The 20138-nt window shown below is 35.2% G+C and overlaps 1 protein-coding gene across 3 annotated transcripts in view; it reads left to right on the top strand.

The window, feature by feature from the left end:
- PPP2R5C (protein phosphatase 2 regulatory subunit B'gamma) overlaps positions 1 to 20138 on the top strand; it is an 81743-nt gene that overhangs the window by 51060 nt on the left and 10545 nt on the right. For all 3 annotated transcript variants that reach the window (XM_027458159.3, XM_005020728.6, XM_027458161.3), the window contains 8 exons: positions 7161 to 7271; positions 7909 to 8001; positions 8114 to 8244; positions 10275 to 10334; positions 12407 to 12515; positions 14352 to 14405; positions 17338 to 17508; positions 18595 to 18722. In XM_027458159.3, coding sequence (XP_027313960.1) covers positions 7161 to 7271; positions 7909 to 8001; positions 8114 to 8244; positions 10275 to 10334; positions 12407 to 12515; positions 14352 to 14405; positions 17338 to 17508; positions 18595 to 18722 — 857 coding nt within the window. The remainder of the gene's footprint in view (positions 1 to 7160; positions 7272 to 7908; positions 8002 to 8113; positions 8245 to 10274; positions 10335 to 12406; positions 12516 to 14351; positions 14406 to 17337; positions 17509 to 18594; positions 18723 to 20138) is intronic.

Genomic DNA, 20138 nt, shown 5'->3' with positions numbered 1-20138 from the left:
AAGAACGAGTAGATCACAAAACTGAAAGTCTGAGTGTTTGTTAGAATTAACATCACTTGTTCAATCTTGACACTTAATCTCATGTAATTACATTCAGTGCCCATGGTTGAAATTGTTTTTTTTTCTGCATTTGGAGCTGAGAATGAGAGTCAGACTTTATTACACTGATGAGGATTTTGCTGGAACAAGTTATATGTACTATTTAGACCTGTGTTGTCTTCCCTTTCACTATCGAAATCCAAGCCAATTAGACCCACTTCATTTTTTCTGTCCTGTTTAAGTTCAGTCCAGAGGAGGAAGCCGTGAAACTGCAGGAGAGTCTTTCTTCTCTCATTGTGGTGACTGTATGCCAGTTGCCTGAGGTAGCAATTGGGCTGAGGACAGAAAAGCATCTTTCCAAGTAGCTAACTACTAAGCTTCCCCAAAAAAATGTTGACCACGTGACATGATAGTTATTCCCTCTAACACCCCACCCCCGCCCCCAAAAATACTCAATTGGGTCAAGCTTTCAGGGGGATAAGAAAAATGTACTTCTTTAACATTAGTGTGAACTCAGTCAGATATTGAGGTTGAGGTCCTGCTCCAAATCAGAGACTGTGAAGCAACTTCAGAGTAGATTCTAAAGATTTATAGTATTAAAGGTGCTACTCTAAAGATTGCTTGCACCATAAGTGTTCACTAATACAGATTTTTTTATGAGAACTTCTGAGTATATGAGGATTCTGTACAACTTTAAGTCAAATGTATACAAAACATTGAGGATGGTTAATGATATCATGTGATCGTGTCTTTTCATATGTTTTGATAGCCTATTTGTATGTGTTTTTTGCTAATCGATTATTCATTTGAGAATATTTGATACTCATGGAAAAATAATTATGAAAGAATAAGCTTGCTGAGATTTGATTTAGAGGAAAAAATGGAATTCATGGTGATGGCTTGAATATCAGTTTAAGACATTAGTGTTTGCTCTATGTGGAGTCTTAACTGTCCATAAATTCATAACTTCTGCATTATGAGCCCACATTATCTTCCTCCATCAAAAACCAATGGCAAGGATACATTTAACCAAGGAAAATACATACTTCCTTTGCTTTCAGATGCAACTAATGGTAATACAGTTTGCAATTCTGTCAGTCTAATAAATCTTGGTGCAGAATTTGTCTCATCTGAACTACCAGCATTCTGCTATGGGCTCAGAGCTTCTGTTTAACAATTCTTTCAGTGAATTTGAAGTGCTTTTTACATGTAAGAATCTAAAGGGTATGGGATTTCCTTGTATAAGACTTGTACAGCATTGTGGCAGACACTTTCAGTGGCTGTTGTCAGACCTGGACTAGGATTTTTAGGTTAAATTCAAATAGCAATTTTTTTTAAGGCTGCTAATATGGAAAAGTTTTCTTTCAGTTGTCTATAATGAAACAACTATATTCCTCTTGCAGTATTATTATATGCCTCTTTCAGGCGTGCACATAAAGAGGTGTACTTTTTGTGAAATTCTAGTAGTATATTTATGTGGATGTTAAGGTAAAATGGCTGTCTTCTTTGTAATTTAAGGGACCTGTCTACGTTAGGACTCATTACACCAAACTTGGGATAATAATCCATCTAGCTCAGCATCCTGGTCTTGTCAGGGATGAGTGTAGAGGCTGCTGGAAAAGATGAAATCTTATTTTTCTTTATCTGAGCTGGTAGTTGGTATAGGAGTTAGGACTTTACTGTGCCATTCTGTTTATCTTCACAGCTTGGGGGTTACTCATCTATAGATGACTACATACACGCGTAAGTGCGTGTAAGAGCGAGAGAGATTTTTGTTTGCTTTAGTTACTGTACTGTTTAGGCCAAAAACTTAGGGCAATAAATTTCACAAGTTACCCATTTAATAATAATAAAAAATTATTTGTCCTTTACGGTATCTTTATTTGTTCTTTTGCTCTGATGAGAGCAGTCTTTATAATTCAAGTGATCACGTCATGTTCGTGCCCATCATCCCAACCCTCTGCTTCGTGTTTCAAGTGTCTTTGGCAAATGTATAGTTAGATCTTGTCTTTAAGCTATGTTTTGATTTGGTTGCTTAATAATTATTTAACATTAACCATGAGTCTTTTCAAACAATACGAGAGAAACAAGTTTCTTAAATTGATGTAATGTTATTCTCCAGAGGGGGATGTAAGAGTTTCTTCCCCTTCTTCCTCAAGGACCCAGCTGATGTCCTTCAGATTCTCTTTACCTTTGTAAGCAAAAATGTGATGGGAAGGGAAATGTTTTTAATACAGACTTGTTTTACAAGTTCCGTTTCTCATGTACATGTATATTATAGTAAGATTGGATTGACTATCCCCAAAGCAGAAACTTACATCTCGAAGCTGAAAGACATGTGGACAAATGTCTAAATACACGTTGTAAATGTAAATGATAACTTAATAGTTTGGATGAAAAGCATCTGTTGCGGATTCTTGTTTAGTAAAGGGATGTATGCTTTATTTTAGCTTGGGTTTTGAAGAAAACAAGACTTTGAGATTGTTCTGTTGTGTACTAATTAATCAGAAACATAAATATTTAAGGCTATTAGTTTTGTAGAAAACTTCTGAGAATTGTTAGCTGTGTAGAATATGGACCCATAGGAATGCTGCTTTCCATCTCAGGAAGGGATGGGCAATATCTGTATTGTATCTATTTTAAGAGGGACTATGAAAGTGAACAGTGGTATGAATATTCACTTCCCCAGCTAACCAGTCAGAGGATATTGAGGAGAGCTGAGAGGAAGCTGAGGAAATGCTGAATTTTGAGATCCGGGGTTGTAGTGTTCTGAAAAACAAGTAGATCCAAAGCTTGTGTAAATAAGACTTATTTCTGTAGCCCCCAGAATAATTTCCTTGGTGATGATGTAGTACTTGTGTATAAGAAATCGATGTTTTTGTGAAGCACAAAGACCAATATGACTTTTTAAGTTGGTAATATAAAGGAATTAAGATCTTACTTTATAACTAGGTCATTTCAGCAGCTAAAGCAGTTTTCCCTGCTACTCTTCATGTATTATGAAAATGAAATGACACACTCATGCACATGGGGATATATATTATTTTAAGTGTTATTTTGGTGTTAACATGGGTATGTCTTTTGTTTACTCTGACCTTTGATATGGAATAAGAGTTGATATTGTGAGTAGAAGTGTACTATATGTGGCTCGATTCAGCTGTTAGGATGGCTTTATTCATTAAAATATGGAGGGTGCAGACTCTCAAATTATAAATCTCATCATTCAGAGCTGTTCTTGTCAAGCTTCACTTGGGCTGCTCAGCAGAAGGGAGGAGAAAATGTGTGTAATGTTATCTCTGTGATACCTACTTGCTTGAAAATTTTCTCTAGTGTTACACAAAATGGGCCACCAGAAGAGCAGGGTATGCAACAACCATGACAAGCAAACCTGTCTGTGAAGCTGTAAAAATGCAGCTTGTTGGCCTTTTCTTTTGCTGTTCTCCCATCCCCCTGAATGAATTACATACTTCGGAGTCAAACATGCCCATGCTAAAAGTGCAGAGAGAATCCTGGCACACGAGCCCAGTTAAAATTCAAATCTGATAAATCAGGGGGGTGCTTATGGGGTTTTGTTGGATTTGGGGGAGTATAAATCAATCCTTTATGCTGTGTTTGCTTAGTTTTTCTCTGGGAATTTGAACTTAGAGGAAATTGGGCTTTGCAGCTTGCATCTTGTCTATTTGGTAAAAAGAGTAGTTAGGGAAAAGAGCAGCCAGTTGACAAAAAGGCAAAGGTCTCAATTATGCTAACTCATTGTAAATTTTCATATAAGCCACTTTAGTGGCTTAATAGACAAGAGTTTCAGAGCTGTCTTCATTGAGAAATGCTGCACCTTGATTTGAGCAATTCTACGTTCTGCTGGTCAGATACAAAACACAAAATGGCAATCAAATCAGGCTCCATCGCTCATGGAACAAGTTATTCTGTTTTGGGTTTGATACTCTTTCCATTTGATATTCTCAAAAAAAAAAAAAAAAAAAAAAAACTGTTACACCTTATACAACCCAGCTTTTCTTCTTGCTCTCTCTCTAGCCTGAGACTTTCCTTTCTCACCTAGAAAAGGCTGATTATTCTTCGATTTGCTTAGCAATCTTAGCAAGTGGGAATCACGTCTGGTCTTCCTATGTTTTTTTTTGGAAGACCATTGATTTATTGTAGTTTTTCACCTTTTTAGAAGAAAGCTTCAAGGTTATTAGTTTCTTGAAGTCCATGCTGTTAAAATATCTTTATATTTATATGCCCCTTCTTAGCTTTACCTTTAATTTTGTGAAACTGTAATTACTCTGATACAGCGTTCCTAATCGATATCAACCCTGCGGCTCAGTTGAAATAAAGGAATATTATGAAGCAAAACAGAGCGTCAGGATGACTTTTCCTTCATGGGAATATGATGTAATTCTTGCAGATTTAGCTGATGCAGTTTGATACTGCCTCCCACTGTCTGCTCTGCCATCTGTCAGACGTGAGATGGCAGGACAGCACATACATATGCTCCATAGCCTGCTAGTTAATAAGTAATGTACAGCATTATTTTAAACTGTGAATGGAGGTGTTAATGATAAGCAGTCAGAATGTGAGCAGGGAAACATGGCCTTCTGTTGCTCTTCCCAGAATCCCACTGAAGAGGGGTGGAGTGGATTCCTCTGCAAAACAACATCTTTAGACAGCTCAATCTTTCAGAGCTTCTGGGTTATCTTCAAATTATAAGCAGCTAAGTTCTGATACTATTTAAAAAAAATATATATATATATATATATATATATATGTAAAAGTAAATAAATAAAACTGTGAGAAGAGAACAAAAATGTGTGTATGGGATGTGTATCATAAAACAATTGAAAATCAGACTGATACTATGGCATAAATAATAGACTTTTAAGTGTGCTTAAAGTAGCCCTACAGCTACGTTATAAGTGAACCCCATCCATCATGTAGGGTTTAGGATTTTTCCTTTAATTGTTGAGAGCTTAGGAGTGTCTCAGCTGATGAATTAAATAAAATGTTTTTTTTGCATACTCAAAACATTCAGTTTGATGCAAATTCCAATGGAATAATCTTTTTTTTTTCTAGCTAGTTGTGGAAATGCCCTGTACTGGCATGTTTGCTGAGCCAAGTATTGGCTTTCGTGAAAAGGCTCTGTAAATGGTTCTGCTGCTCCTGGTGATGTAGCCTTTTGCAAAGAATTTTCTTTTTTCCTGGGAAATCAGGTGTATCTGACTTAGCCGGACTTAGGAAATGTATTTTTCAGATTTCCCCTAAATTCTCGCAAAAAGACTTCCCGATCTGTTACACTGCTTGAATAAGTAAGAAAAGCCTTAAAGAGTTTCTGTATATATCCTAATATACTTGATCATTATGGAAGGTTAGAATAGTAAACCACTGTTTTTATTTTGGCAATCTTTCCATTTCTGCATTGTGTTCAATCTGAAGCCTTTGTATCAAATAATCTTTTTCAAGTAGAGGAAGCAGTTCAGGACCGTAACTTGAATTGATCTATATTTTTCATTCTGTTCAAAAGTAAGTTTAGGCTGCTTGGTACTGGTTTGATAACAAATAAGCAAGCAACAAAACAGAACAAAAAGTCTCTCTTGGATGCACTTACATGGCTAAATAGATTGTATTTTTCTATTTGCTCATCAGTGTTGTCTCCTACCAACATCTGCCCTATCTAATACTCTGGATTACAAGTGGAATTGAGGAATTAGTCTCTCTCGGTATTGACAGCTGTAGCTGTCTTTACATTTACAGATAAGGGATTTTTCCATTTTTCTTACTGGCGTGCACAGAAACCTGTTCCCTGCAACTTTCTCAGTAAAAGGTTTAATCATTAACTTGTCAGGGGTGACAGAACAACCATTTGAGTCACTAGCTAGTCGGTCCTTTCTTGTCCATGAAGGAGCCAGCTGTCATTTCAGGTGGAGAACTGAGGGTACTGCAGACTTTAAATCTGCACTAAGCCATTGTAGGTAAGATTACTCTTGAGAACGTGTGCTAAATTTATCCAAAAATCATGTAAGGTTTTTTTCAGCCAACAAATGTTGTGTACATTCTTTTATGATTATACGTATTGTATATATAGATGTCATTGTGATCATACCTGATTATGTGTATTTTTATTTACATTTAAAAAAATAATCCAAGCAATGTGCATTCAGTGATGAAGTGGTTTTACCTAGAAGAGGACCTCTTAGGAAAGTGTTTTGTGTCAAAATTTGTTGCAAAATCATCGCTCTGACAGTACCTGTGATGATCAATGCACAATGTAATGTGCAGGAGCACAGTCAGCGCCCATCTTCCCTAGAACCTTTCTGACCTTGAAATATGCAGAGGTTCCTTAAATTTTACCTTTACTTTTATGCTTTTTGCCTTTTAAGATTTTTAAAAACTTTTTTTTGTCTTGAAAACAGTTTCAAAATCCCTAATAGTTTTTAAAGGGCTTTGTGGCAAATACTACTTCAGTTCACTCACATTACAAATCTGCATCTAGACAAACACTTGACAGCACAAAATATATTTATACCTTTGTACCTGTGTGTGTGTGTGGTTGTGTATGTGAACCTTGAAAAGCAATTCATCTTCGTAGTCTGCTCCACATCCATGAGGATGCCAAACTGTGCATGGTTTAAGAGAAGTATCACTAGGAGGGGAACAGAGAACTTTGATTTTAAAGTGTTTCCATATAGGTACACCCAGAGTATGATTTGAAAGCAATAATAATTTACAGAATAGTGGCAGGTAATCTTTGTTTTCCATGTCTGGTTCTGACTTCTGCTGTTGAAGGTTGTTGTGAGGTCCTCTAAAGCGTATATGTAAAAATATTGTCTAACCACTTATAAATATATTTGCTTGGACTTTCAAAATGTATTTAAAGAAAGAAAATATCCTGTCAGCAAGATTGTGCTTTCAAGAGTACTGCACGGAAAACTGTTCTCCAAGTTAAAAATTTTTAAAGAAAAATAAATTTACCTCATTTTTGTTTAAATTGCTAGCTTACATATCTTGCATTTTTGCAGATGTTAACTAAATAGGTCATGTTAAGAATTCTCAGTAAAAAATTATCTTTGAAATCTTTTATAGTCATTCACTTGTTTCAGAGTTCTTAAAGGCACGTGTGATTTCAGTTTGCAGTTAATATGTTTCGAACATTACCACCATCTTCCAATCCAACGGGAGCAGAATTTGATCCAGAGGAAGATGAACCAACTTTAGAAGCTGCGTGGCCTCATCTACAGGTACTTAGTGAAGATTAGGAAGTTGTAATTTAATAGAATTTTAACATTTAAATCATTGCTTATTGACTCAAAATGACTTAGGTTAGGTGTTTATATCTGTAAGTTGCGTTTCTCTGCTATACCTAAAATACTTTTGAATTTACACGTAATATTAAAAAAAAAATCACTAGTGTATTGGAGGTTAAAGGCTTGCTGTTTCTTGCGGTGCAGATGCAATTGCTGTGACTTAAATGTCACTAACTGCTTTGATCTGACTCTGGCACAGTTCTGGCTTTGAGAGGTACTATGACAAAGAGAGGAGAACAGAGAATTTTCAAGACACATACTTCTGAGCATGATGAATATTAGATTATTCTGGGTCCCATGAGTAAAATCTAGCAATGGAGCTCAGCAGAATTTGAATGCGATTTAAAGAACCCAGAGTTCTTGCTCTAGATAAAAACATACTGCATTGAGAGGGCAGGAGCAAAGCTTTCACCGTGTGCAATATAAATTTTTAAAAAAGTGTGCTATACAAATATAAATAAAAACAGTCCTGTTTTGAGCAACTAATCAGTAACTTTGGTAATGTACTGCTTATAAAATGGTTTCTTGTTTAAAAAACTAATACTGTTTTTTGTCGGACTTTTTTTTTCAGCTTGTTTATGAATTTTTCTTAAGGTTTTTAGAATCTCCAGATTTCCAACCTAATATAGCTAAGAAATATATTGATCAGAAATTTGTATTACAGGTAAGGTTTTTTTTAAAAACAAAACATATTTAACTTAAAGCTCCAAATCCATATTATCTTACAATGCATTAGGTTCAGGTAAAGTGCATCCTTTCTTTTTTCCTCTTTGCAGCTTTTAGAGCTTTTCGACAGTGAAGATCCTCGTGAAAGAGATTTTCTCAAAACAACTCTTCACAGAATATACGGGAAATTCTTAGGCCTGAGAGCTTACATTCGGAAACAAATTAATAATATATTTTATAGGTAATACATTTTATAGCTTTTTTCCTTTTTTTTTTTTTTTTTTTTTTACGAGGGGGAGGGTGGTGCTTCGAGCTTTGGTACACTTTTCCACAAGTCATTATACTGTGAATGTTTTACAGTCCTTCCATCATGTCTCTGTTTTCTACCCACAATGAATGTATGAAACTTCCCATTTAAGAAACTAGCAAAAAAGCTGACACATACTGGGTACCATTCCATGAATGGCACGAGCAGTACCAGCAGCAGTACATTCTCTGTATGTGGTAACAAGTGAGCCTTTAGAAGAGATAGAGAGGAGTTGCTTTAAAATAATTGGGAAGCCTTCACTCTCCTGCAGACAAGAGCTCTTGACTGGCCGTATCTAGAGCCAGTATGTCCTTAGATAAAAATACACGTATATAATTCATTTCTGAACTTTTATATATATATATATATATATATATAATAATTCATTTCTGAACTTTTATATATATATATATATATAATAATTCATTTCTGAACTTTTTTTTTTACTTGCTACTTCTTGTGCTTTACTTCAAGGAGTAGCAGAAGCAAAGTCTTCAAACACAGATGGTTCTGGTGTGTGGCTTTTGGAAGACTGAGAAATGTTACAGTCATTAAATTGACTTCATTACAAAGAATGCAAACCATTACAGTTTTCCATATTTTTCACTCCGAAATTTATGAGAGATGATGTCATTTGCACTGCAGAAATAACCTTTCTGTACCAAGTTGTAAGGGAGAAAATCAAACAGAAAAAGTTTCTTATTTCTGTAATACTTTTGAGCTGAAAGTTGAAACTTTTTGCATTTGATTGTAAACTCATGAATATGAACACCAGGGAGGAAAGCTGTGTCAACTTCTGTCTTGAATTAAGGCTTTGTATGTGACAAACTCAAAGTATGTGCAGAATTTTTCAAAATGCTTCATTTTCGTATACTTTTTCCAGCAAGTCTTCTTACATAAGCCTAGTAAGAAACAGAAGTGTGGTCTTTGTCTTTTAGTCACTAATCAGGATTGCATAAATTCTGTCCCCATGGTATGCTAATCTTACTTTTTTTTCTAGTGTGAAATATATATTTTTTCTTAAATTATTAAGCCAGTATGTTCCTGCTTATTTGCTCTTAAGGTTTTAATATCATTGTCTTTAGTTTTGCTTGAAATCGTCCTGAATTACATGGAGAGCATTTTAAGGAGAAAAAAGTCATATCAAATACTCTGGATTAAAAGTAGTTTTTAGTATGTTGGTCTACGACAAATTTTCAAATAGATAACAATTTTCCAATAAATTAATATTATCTTCTAATAAGTAAAATTTTTGATAATTGTAAAATACCTGAAGTTGTGCATAGAAGTTTTTCAATAAACTTACACTCAGGCAATTGGAAAAAATGCAGGAAAGGTGATTGCATGGGAAATTACAGTGTTCTGTCAAACAAGAATTCAGGAAAATTTGACTTCCTCAGTTTATTACAGAGCCTTTTGTGTGCATAGGAATCTGTAATGCCAAATAGCTCTTTAGATCCATAAGTAGTAACTGTTTGAACACCTTGTGCTTGCATGTGCTATAGAAGGTTGAGTCACAGCATTTGATTATGCCAGATGCTCTGTGTTATTTTAATATTTAAAGCATTGTTTGCTGTGTTCCATTTCGCATTATTGAAATGGCATGGAGTATGATTGGAAAAGGCTCAAATGACTGTACTGTTATTAAATGTGGAGGGAAGGAGCAAGCATGAAGGTTGAGAGCAGCTTGATGTGCTCTTGATTTGTTTCTATATGGAGCGTGCATGTCTGCTATAGAACAGGGCCGTCAAGTACAGACAGTGTCACTGTCTTTAGAAGAGTTTGTAAGACTGCTAAATTGTTCTGGTGAACTCTGCAAAGTTTCTTTTCCACTGTGTGCTTGTTTTCTTCTGAGTGACTAAAACTGGGGAGGTGAAGGCTACCTGTAATGTTAGATGGTAATCTTGTTGGTCACCTTGCATCTCTATTTGGCAGTAACTGAGTAAAACTTTTCATTTATTTAGGTTTATTTATGAAACAGAACATCACAATGGCATAGCAGAATTACTGGAAATACTGGGAAGGTAAGTTGTAGGTTTTGTCTAATTAGACTTGCTTTGTCCTCAGAGGAGGCTTTAAAGATTGAGTTGGGAATTGCACATTGTTATGAGACAAGATGAAAATAGCTTCCTAGCATGTGGCAAAGCTGTAGCTGAGGATAATTTTTTTTATAAGAGCACAGAAATGCAGCAAGAACTTGAGTGTAACAGCAACATTTTTGGGGTGTGACAATTTTTTATCACATTTTAAGTCTTATTTTCTAGCTTAGGAACCCTGTGATTAAGATTAGTTGTAATGCAGCTGTGATTAATGTGCAACTAATTGCAATTTGTTTAAAAATTCTTCCAACTTTACTAAATATGTAGCAGGTAAACAGATAGGTTGTAAGTTCTCAGAAATCTTCTGTTAATCTTATAGTAAACTGCAGTGATACATCTGAAAGCCCTTGAAACTAGAATTGTACAACATAAAGCTGATAGCCCAGTCAAAACTGGTGTGTTTTTTATCAACTGCTTTCTCTCATCTATAGGCAAGTTTTTATTTTATATACATAATACACTTCAAAAGCATAGTTTATTTTACTTTACAGTTTTTTCTCATCTTTGCACATAAAAATAACAATGTAATGTCACTTAATTTTAGAAATATGTAAATTTCACAGGATCAAATAATGAGTCAAATTGGCAGGGACCTGTGGAGATCATCTAGTCCTACCACTCTGCTCTGGGCATAGTCAGTGAGAGTGGGTTGTTCAGGGCCATGGCCAGTCAGGCTTTGAATATCACCAGGGCTGGAAGCTCCACAAGATCTCTGGGCAACCTTTTCTGTGTTGGACAACCCTGAGATTAAAAAGGGATTTTTCTTCTGAGTGAAACTTCCTGTTTCAGTTTGTGCCCGTTGCCTCTTGCCTTTTCATTGTGCATTGTTAAGAAGAGCAACTCTGTCTACATGCTGTCTCATCTGATACTGTTACACATTGATAAGACCCCTGAGCTTTTCCTCTTCTCTAGCCTAAATGGTCCCAGCTCTCTCAGCATTTCCTAGTATGTGAGGTGCTCCAGTCCCTTAATCACCTTCATGGCACTTTGCTGGACTCTCTCCATTATGTCCATATCTTTCCAGTCCTGGGGAGCTTAGAACTGAACCCAGCACTCCAGATGTGTCTCACTAGTGTTGAGCAGAGGGGATGGATCACTTCCCTCAACCTGCCAACAACTCTGTTCCTAATGCAGCTCAGGATACTGTTTAAATTGAAAAGACGTTTTGTAAATTCTCCATATCTACATGTCTGCCTGGAATAATTATTTAATTTTCGACTAAATATTCAATGATTAACAGAAGTTACAAATCTATCATTACATCTACATGCTATAAAAGTAATCAAGTAATACTGCTCAAGATATACTGAAGACTGTCTAAAGCTGAAATACAAGAAGATGGAGCTAAATCTACAAAAGTTACATCACTGACTTTTTCACTTTAGTTTTTTTAGGTTGGCTTTAAGTGTTAATGTTGTAAAAATTAAGTGTTTTTTTCCCCTCGGGTTTCCAAGTCAGTATTTCTATCATCTAAGTAAGGATTCTTTGCTGTAAACATGCTATACTGATGGGCTGATATTGATGGGGATGGGTTCTGCAAGTATTTTAGCAGTCCATGTGTTGGTTTTTTTTTTTCCCTTCTCTGCTGTCCTGGGTCAGTCTCTCCAATATTCAGTCTCAGGTTCATTCTTTAATTCAGTGACGATGCTGATAAAAATATGTTTTCAAAGCTTTGTTTGTAGTGAGTAGTTCGTAACAAAAATTAGAATCTGAAGTGCAAACATAATCATGTATGTTGCTTGGAAGAAGAATTTAGGACCTGTGAAAGATTTGGGTGAGGTGTGGGCAGATGTTGATTTGACTGTTCTATTTATTTAAAGAGCTGGATCAAAAATGAAATGGTCTCTGGTGCATGTGGAATCTACATTTTTCTGCTACACCGTGTTTTCCGAAAGTTCTCAAATGTGCTATGAAAACAAGGGTTTGGTACATGCAGTACAGTAGTGCAGTTTTTGAGTAATTGCTGACTTTTATTTTTTAATTTCTTTCCCTGACAGCATAATTAATGGATTTGCCTTACCATTAAAAGAAGAGCACAAAATATTCTTATTGAAGGTTTTGTTACCACTGCACAAAGTGAAATCACTCAGTGTTTACCATCCGCAGGTAAGTTTTGTTTGGCACTTTTCTTAGTAACAGAACAGTTGCAAAAGTCTGCTATGATTGACACCTTCTGTTCTAACCTGCCTGAGCTGGATTGGTCTTTCTGTTCCCCTTACTTCATAAACTAATTCTTCTACACCTTCTAGTGACTTGCATTCATATCAGCAAGAAGGGTTGCCTATAGGGTTGCCTGTCTTCTCTAGATTAAAGCATCTGCTTTAAATTGATACACATAGTTATTACTAGTTCACTTTCTCATATTGTAGCAAATCTTATGATTTAAAACTGTTCTGTGCTTTTTTGACTAACTTAGGTGATGAAAATATTTTTAAACAAATGCGAGACACCAAAATGTTAGCAACTGGAAAGCACTTCAGAATTTAAAATCACAATTTTGTTTTCTGTGACTGAAAAGAGGAAATGAGTTGAAATATGAAGTACAAGATAGAAAAAAAATCTAATTCACAAGTATGGAAAGGGGAATAAATTGACAGTTAATGTAAAATTAAATCCAAATTATTTAATGTACTATTACATTTTTTTCAAAAAAGAAAGACATCTTCAGTAAAGACACTTCAAATTTTCATCTTTTTGTAGCTAAATCAGATATTGGCACTCTCTCTTTTCACTAGCAGCCTAGATAAGGCCAACTAGGAGATAATTTTTGCTATCCTACATGTGTGTGGACTTTATGAAGATAGATTTACTTTCTCAGCTTCATAGTCTGTTCCTTCATGTTCATTTCCAGGAGATCTGTAAGCTTTTTATTCATAACAAAAAGATGAAATCTCAAATAGAACAGTAGTTTGCGGATTGATTTCATCACCAAAAATAGGTGCAAATTCCCATTCCCATGCAAGAATCTCATTTGGAGATTTGGAAAGTGACTGTTTCCCTATTGATAACAAGAGGAGAGGTTTTTAACCTTCCTTCTTGACAACCCAAAGGAGAAACCAGCAGATATGCAGGTTATTACCTCTCCAACAGGAGCTGATTCAGCCTTTGCAGTGCTGGCTTCTGACTATTTGCCTCAGGGAAGCTCTAGAGTTGTATTAAAGTGAGCAATTACGTTTATATAAAGGAGAACTTCTAGGACATGGATTTCTCATTTGCTTTAGAATTAAGCTTCTTTAATTAAAACCAGCAAAGCAAAAACTATGTAAAAACAAGCAGGGCATTTGAGCAAAGATCTAGTAGATGTGCGTAAACTGTGTTCCTGTGTCCAGAAGTCTGTTTTCATGTTGATTTCATACTGTTTAATAGTGTATCTTTATCAGAGGATAGAATCATTTAACAGTGAGGATTCTTCCCCTGATTTGTAACTGCTTGTTGGTAGTCTCTTCTCCGTTTTTGCTATCTTCTCTTTGTATATTAAGAAACATTTTAGTATCCTAATTCATATTAGAAAGAATCGGTCTTACTAACCCTATCTTTTTGTATCTCCTTGTTTTCTGGTAACAATTTATCAATCCTGATCACTGATCCACTGTATAATGAGAGAAGAATAAATATGGTTAATTTCTGTTCAAGCCTTTCTCCCCCTCCTGTGAATTCTGGCTTTCTCAAGAGACAGTATACAAGTCTTTAAACAGTTGAAAGTTTATGTTCCTATTATAACCTAGAAGATGAGTACAGACTTGAGTACATATGCTTTAACAATTTTTCCCCAGCTATCTCTTTTGTTGTTTGTTTTTTTTAAATTGTCTGCCAAATAACCTTGTAAAATTACAGAAAAACTGTTGTTTTTATCTGGATTCAGTAGTGTTCTGCAGTTATACTGCTGATTTCAAAGTGTGTTCAATTTCACAAGTGTTAATAAAATATTTTCTTTTATTTTAGCTGGCGTACTGTGTAGTTCAGTTTTTAGAAAAGGACAGCACACTTACAGAACCAGTAAGTTTATCTTGCTATAATATGTTTTTGGAACATTAATATCCCTTTCATCTGTTGACTGCTTAAGGAGGTTTGGGGAATAAAGTATTGATAGGTAATTGTTTTCAATCAGAAGAGTCAAATATTTAATCATTTCGATCTATCAAGTGGATTTTTTTTCCCAGCAACCATTTGGAATCCTCAAAATGAGTTAATGCAACTTGAAAATTATCTCTTCTGTTTGTTAACAGATATTTTATTGTGCTTATTTTGTTCTAGCTGATTATATCTGAGACAGTTGATGCAGAAGCAGTTTAGTCAGATGCTTGCTTGCCTGAACTGTGTTGTGTTGAGAAGCTGATGATATGCTAGAGCACAGATTTCTGGCACACAGCTACGTACTGATGCAAGGCTTTTGAGTCAGATCCTGACTCCTTTTGAATCAAATACCAGCTTGGAACATAAACAAAAACAGACTTTGGTCTGGCTGCACATAGCTGAAGAGATGAATACTCACTGTCCTAAATAGTATATAGGGTTTTGCATCACTAAGCCAACACATTTAATCACTAAGTTGCAATCTGTAAACGATTGCTAATAACGAAAGTGATATAGAATTAGATTATAACTGTTTCCATTGTAAAATGGAAACGGAATCTTAATGCAGTGCACAACTGAGCAAGAATTCTCTTCTACTTGGAGCTTCTAGTCTTTAAAATACCACGTCTTGTACATCTGACATTTGTGCCATATGAGATCTTGGAATCTTAGCTTTCTTCCAAATATCAACTGGGATGTTACATATTTCCTAGTACGAATTTGAACTAATACAAATCCAAGTTCATTTTCCTTTTTTTAATCCCAAATTGGTACATAACGCTTACATTTTTTAATCATGGTGAGTAATGCATGTGCTAAGTTCCCCTTCCAAAATTCCAGTCATTACAAAATAAAACCCTTTGTTTCCCCTCATAATTGTCAAATAAGACATTTTTACATCTTATTAAATAAAATCTGCATAAATTTCCCAAGGCTTCATTAATGACATAGTATCTACTCTGACAATTAAATGGATACATACAATAAACATACACTGATTTCTCATTGAGGTAGTATTTCATTGATTGTGTTACATTTTAGGTGTAGTTTTTAAGCTTAAAAAAAATCTGGACTTTTATAAAAGTATCATCCATTTCAGAAAATAAAGAATGCTCTTTTTTTCCTAAATAAGAGAGAAAGTTTGGTGTCTTAAGACAAAGGCTAATGGATTGTTGTAACTTAAACTACATCAAAGCTGTATAGAAGCTTTTTAGGAGAGGGTTGTTGGGGGTTTTGCTTGTGTGCTTTTTTCCAAGAATTCTGTGCCTTTTTTCTCCAGTTCTACATCTAGAACTAGACAAACACTGTCATATTTTTGTTCTTTATGCGGCTTTTTAGGTTGCTGTATGTACAGTGACTAAAAATTTAATTTCAAAAAGTATGTGCTATGGTTTTGTCTCCACAAAAGTACATTGCATCATGCAGGTGAAAGTGCTTCCATTGAGTTTTACTCCCAGAGTATCATATTTAAAATACAGGATGTTTTAGTAAGTATTAATCAGACAAGCTAAAAGCAATCATAAGTTGCACACTTTTCAAAGAATCTATTGAAATAGTTAAATTGATTTAAAAAGAGGTATAATATAAGATTTTAATGGTACAGTTGCCAGATGAAAGTTAAATTTCATAGAAAAATATATTGAAATACAAAGTTTCCTGCATGCTCCTGGAAAGTAAGTCAGAATGCAGAACAAGAGAAGGAAAGATTAAAGGTATCTCTTGTTGACACACCAGTTCATTTATTGTTAGATATGCTTACATGTGAATTGTAACTTTTTAATTCACAAGTTTTTCATCAGTTTGTATTGGTTTAGTTTATCAAAACATCACTAGTTAAAATTACTGTCTGACATGGGAATGCAAATATCCTGTCCCTTTAGTGACTAGAGTCCTAAGCCTTCTGTTTTTAATCTTTAACCACAGAACAAAAGCATTTACAAACACGTGCTTTCAAGAATATACTAATTTCTTATAAAAATATCTAAAATGGAGTGATATGCCAGTCATTTTGAAATATTTAATGTGTTTTGAAATATTATTTAAAGAAAAGTCTTACTTGAATATTATTAATAGCATAGTATTCATTATGCATTCAATATAATTTTGCATGTTTTTGTTACTTAAGTGATTATGTAATTGAAAACTCCATTAATAAGTACAATTGCTAAATATATTAACTTCTAATCTGGTATCACTCTTCAGACTTAAGTTCTTCAACTTAAATATTCAATAGATTAAAGTTTTTTTGGTTTTCAATTCAGAGGCCTTTCCCACGGATGTATAGATTCTTTCTGAATACTTGTGAGCCCTCTGAGAGATTGCTTCCTTTTCTATCACATTTTATGGATCCCCTTAAGACTGTGATTATAGTAATGTAGTCAATTAAATAAAACTTAATGTGTAACAGTAATCTGCCTGGAGTAGTCAGTCACCTGTCAGCCTGGGTATTTATGGTAAGTCTTTCCTTAAAATATAGTGATAGAGCTTAATTTCTTGAGCCTTGGAGTACTCCTCCAAGAAATAAGAGATTAAAAACTGCTGTCACTTAAGTGGCAGATAATTTTTCCCCATCATATATCAGCAAATTTGCACTTTGACATTCGTGTTGAGGTAGCTGTCAGGTTACTTTCTGTAGTCTTCGGATAATTTTTGAGCAAGTTTTTAACAGTATAACTCTTCTGAGAAATTGTTTTTAGCCTTATCAGCTATTATTTCTGTGACTGAACCATATCTGATTGCTACTGTCATGTGGGACAAGAAATTTGAGGGTTTTGTTCTGTTTAAAACATTGAACTTCTTAATGATATGCGATTAGACAACTTTTATGAAAACTGTGTTCACTTTGCTTCTGCAGGTTGTAATGGCACTGCTGAAATACTGGCCAAAGACTCACAGTCCAAAAGAAGTCATGTTTTTAAATGAACTAGAAGAAATTTTAGATGTTATCGAACCATCTGAATTTGTAAAAGTAATGGAGCCTCTCTTCAGACAGCTAGCCAAATGTGTGTCTAGTCCACACTTTCAGGTCTGTATTTCCTGAATGCACAATCCGATGAGAATTTGTATAGAGTGAACTTGGTATTATTCACTGATGCTGTTCACCATACTTAACTTTATTTCTTGCAAAAAGTCTTCAACTTTGGCAAAAATGGGGTATCCAAATGCCAGCGTTATTTCTTTTCAATAGCATAATGCATGAGTTCATATTGGCTAATTCACTTAAGCTCTGACGTTAAGCATACCACTTTTAAAAGCTTGGTGTTTTCAGAAGTGCCTGAACATTTTCAGTAGATACTTTTTGCATTTTACTGATTATAATAGAGTTCTATGGATACTCTTTTTCTGGGGGGCAAACATGTCTCTGCTCAGATTTTCTGTTAAAGAAAAAGCAGGTTTTCTGTCCTTCCATGAGTAGCTTCCAGTTCATGATTGTTGTGGTTTAACCCAGCCGGCAGCTAAATACAACACAGCCGTTTGCTCACCTTCCCCCCTCCCTCTCTGGGATGGGGGAGAGAAATGGGAAAGTGAAGCCTGTTAGTTGGGATAAAGACAGTATATTAAGACTGGAAAATAATAATAACAATAATGATGATAGTAGTATTACTAATAATAATGTGTATGAAACACGTGATGCACAATGCAACTGCTCACCACCCAGCCTAACCCCAAGCAGCTGACCCCCCCACCCCAGCCAGCCACCCCTATATATTGTTTAGCATGACTCCAGATGGTATGGAATACCCCTTTGGCCAGTTTGGGTCAGCTGTCCTGGGTCTGTCCCCTCCCAGCTCTTGCTGTACCCCCAGCCTGCCCGCTGGCAGGACAGAGTGAGAAGCTGCAATGTCCTTGGCTTTGTATAAACACTGCTCTGCAACAATTAAAACATCAGCATGTTACCAGTACTCTTCTCATCCTAAGCCAAAACATAGCACCCTACCAGCTACTAGGAGGAAAATTAACTCTGTCCTAACTAAAACCAGGACAATGATATAAAAATCCAAATCTCAGTTGAAATTCTTCTTACCTTTCAGTTATTTTTGCCAAATGTTTCTATTACATGCTCTTTAAGGGATTGTCTAAAGAAGTGTTCCTTTCTTCCATGTTGTCTTAGGTGGCAGAGCGAGCATTATACTACTGGAATAATGAGTATATTATGAGTTTAATTAGTGATAATGCAGCAAAGATTTTACCCATCATGTTTCCATCCTTGTACCGGAATTCAAAGACACATTGGAACAAGTAAGAAACATTTGTACAAATTCTGCCTTCTTTTATGTCTAGTTTAGGCTTGAAAGTGGTTCAGACCTTACCTTTGAATTGATAGTTTTAAATGTTCTGAGCTGTTTATTCTATGATGTTAAAGTTACTGGATAAGGAGATCACTGTAGTCAAAATATTAAATATTAAGAAACGAAGAAGAGGATAGTTTTTTCCTCTTTTCATTAAAGAAAAACTGTTTTAGTACATCAAATCCATGACACTGTATTAGTATAAACTTGGCATTAATCCATAGTTTAGATATTTCTAAAGACAAGCTATGATTTCTGATATCTAACCTCTTTGCTCATCTGTATTTCTTCTAAATTCTAGTGGAATATGTTGTAGATCAGGCCTTTTATTTTCTTTTAATGTTCTTGTTTTTTTCCCCTTTTTCTGTTTTCTTTCTCCATTGACTATTTTTACTTTTTTTCCCACAATAACATAGTACTTACGCATGAAAACAGTCCTGGTCAGCTCCTTTCTGCAGCTGTTCCATTGTGAAGGGCCTCTTTGTTTGAGCTGTTGTGCAACTGCTGGGATGGTAAAAGTATCACAGTCTAGTGCTGGCCATGAACTGAGGACTGATGAGGGTTTGGCCAAAAATACCTAATAAATCTGCCACTAAACATAGGAAAAGAAATGGAAGATAAAGTGATGTTAAAGTGATTGATTACTATCACTGATTGTAAGCAGTAACAAATAATGTACTTATTAATAGCTGTGATTCAGTGATGCAATTATACATAGTCAATACAGATTTTCAGTTATTTTTCTGGCTTTCAAGGCCATGCAGTCATTTTGTTCTGAGCAAAGTCATGCTACCCAGTACAGCTGCACTCTCGCTTGCAACTCACATGCATGATACAAAGTAATCACTTAACTGATTGCTTCTTTCTTTGGTTGTAATAATCAGTAAGAGATTAGACTAGAATTGCAAATTACTCTGTAGAAGTAAGTGCTTCATAAGGCACATGGGGTTTTTTGATTATTTTTTTCTGTTGTTTTCCATATCACATTTCTAACGCTTTTCCAAAGAGTCCTGGCATAACTGTTGAAGTGCTGTTGCTGTGTGGCAGTTTTCAAAATGAATGATGTCTTTTCTAGGCTCCTTGTAGTCCCTTTGATTTGTCAGTTGCCAGTATGTTACTTGTATTAATAACTTTAATACAATCTTGCATTTTTCTGTAATAACTGTAGCTTGGTTAGTGTCAGCTACTAAATTTCAAACCTAGTCCTCTGTTCTGATAACACATAGTATTAAAAATGAAGTTCAAGCTTCAAAAGTATATGTGACTAGTACTAGAGTAAGTAAACTGGTAATTTTAGCACTCATGTTAGCCCTTCTGAGAGTGAACTGAAACTTCCATTAACTAGTGTTGTTTCCGTTTTTTTTCC

The sequence above is a fragment of the Anas platyrhynchos genome, chromosome 5 (assembly GCF_047663525.1).
Source record: "Anas platyrhynchos isolate ZD024472 breed Pekin duck chromosome 5, IASCAAS_PekinDuck_T2T, whole genome shotgun sequence".
In the NCBI taxonomy this organism is placed as follows: Eukaryota; Metazoa; Chordata; class Aves; order Anseriformes; family Anatidae; genus Anas; species Anas platyrhynchos.
The sequence above is the reverse complement of the archived record's forward strand: the minus strand, read 5'-3'. Positions and strand labels throughout refer to the sequence as shown.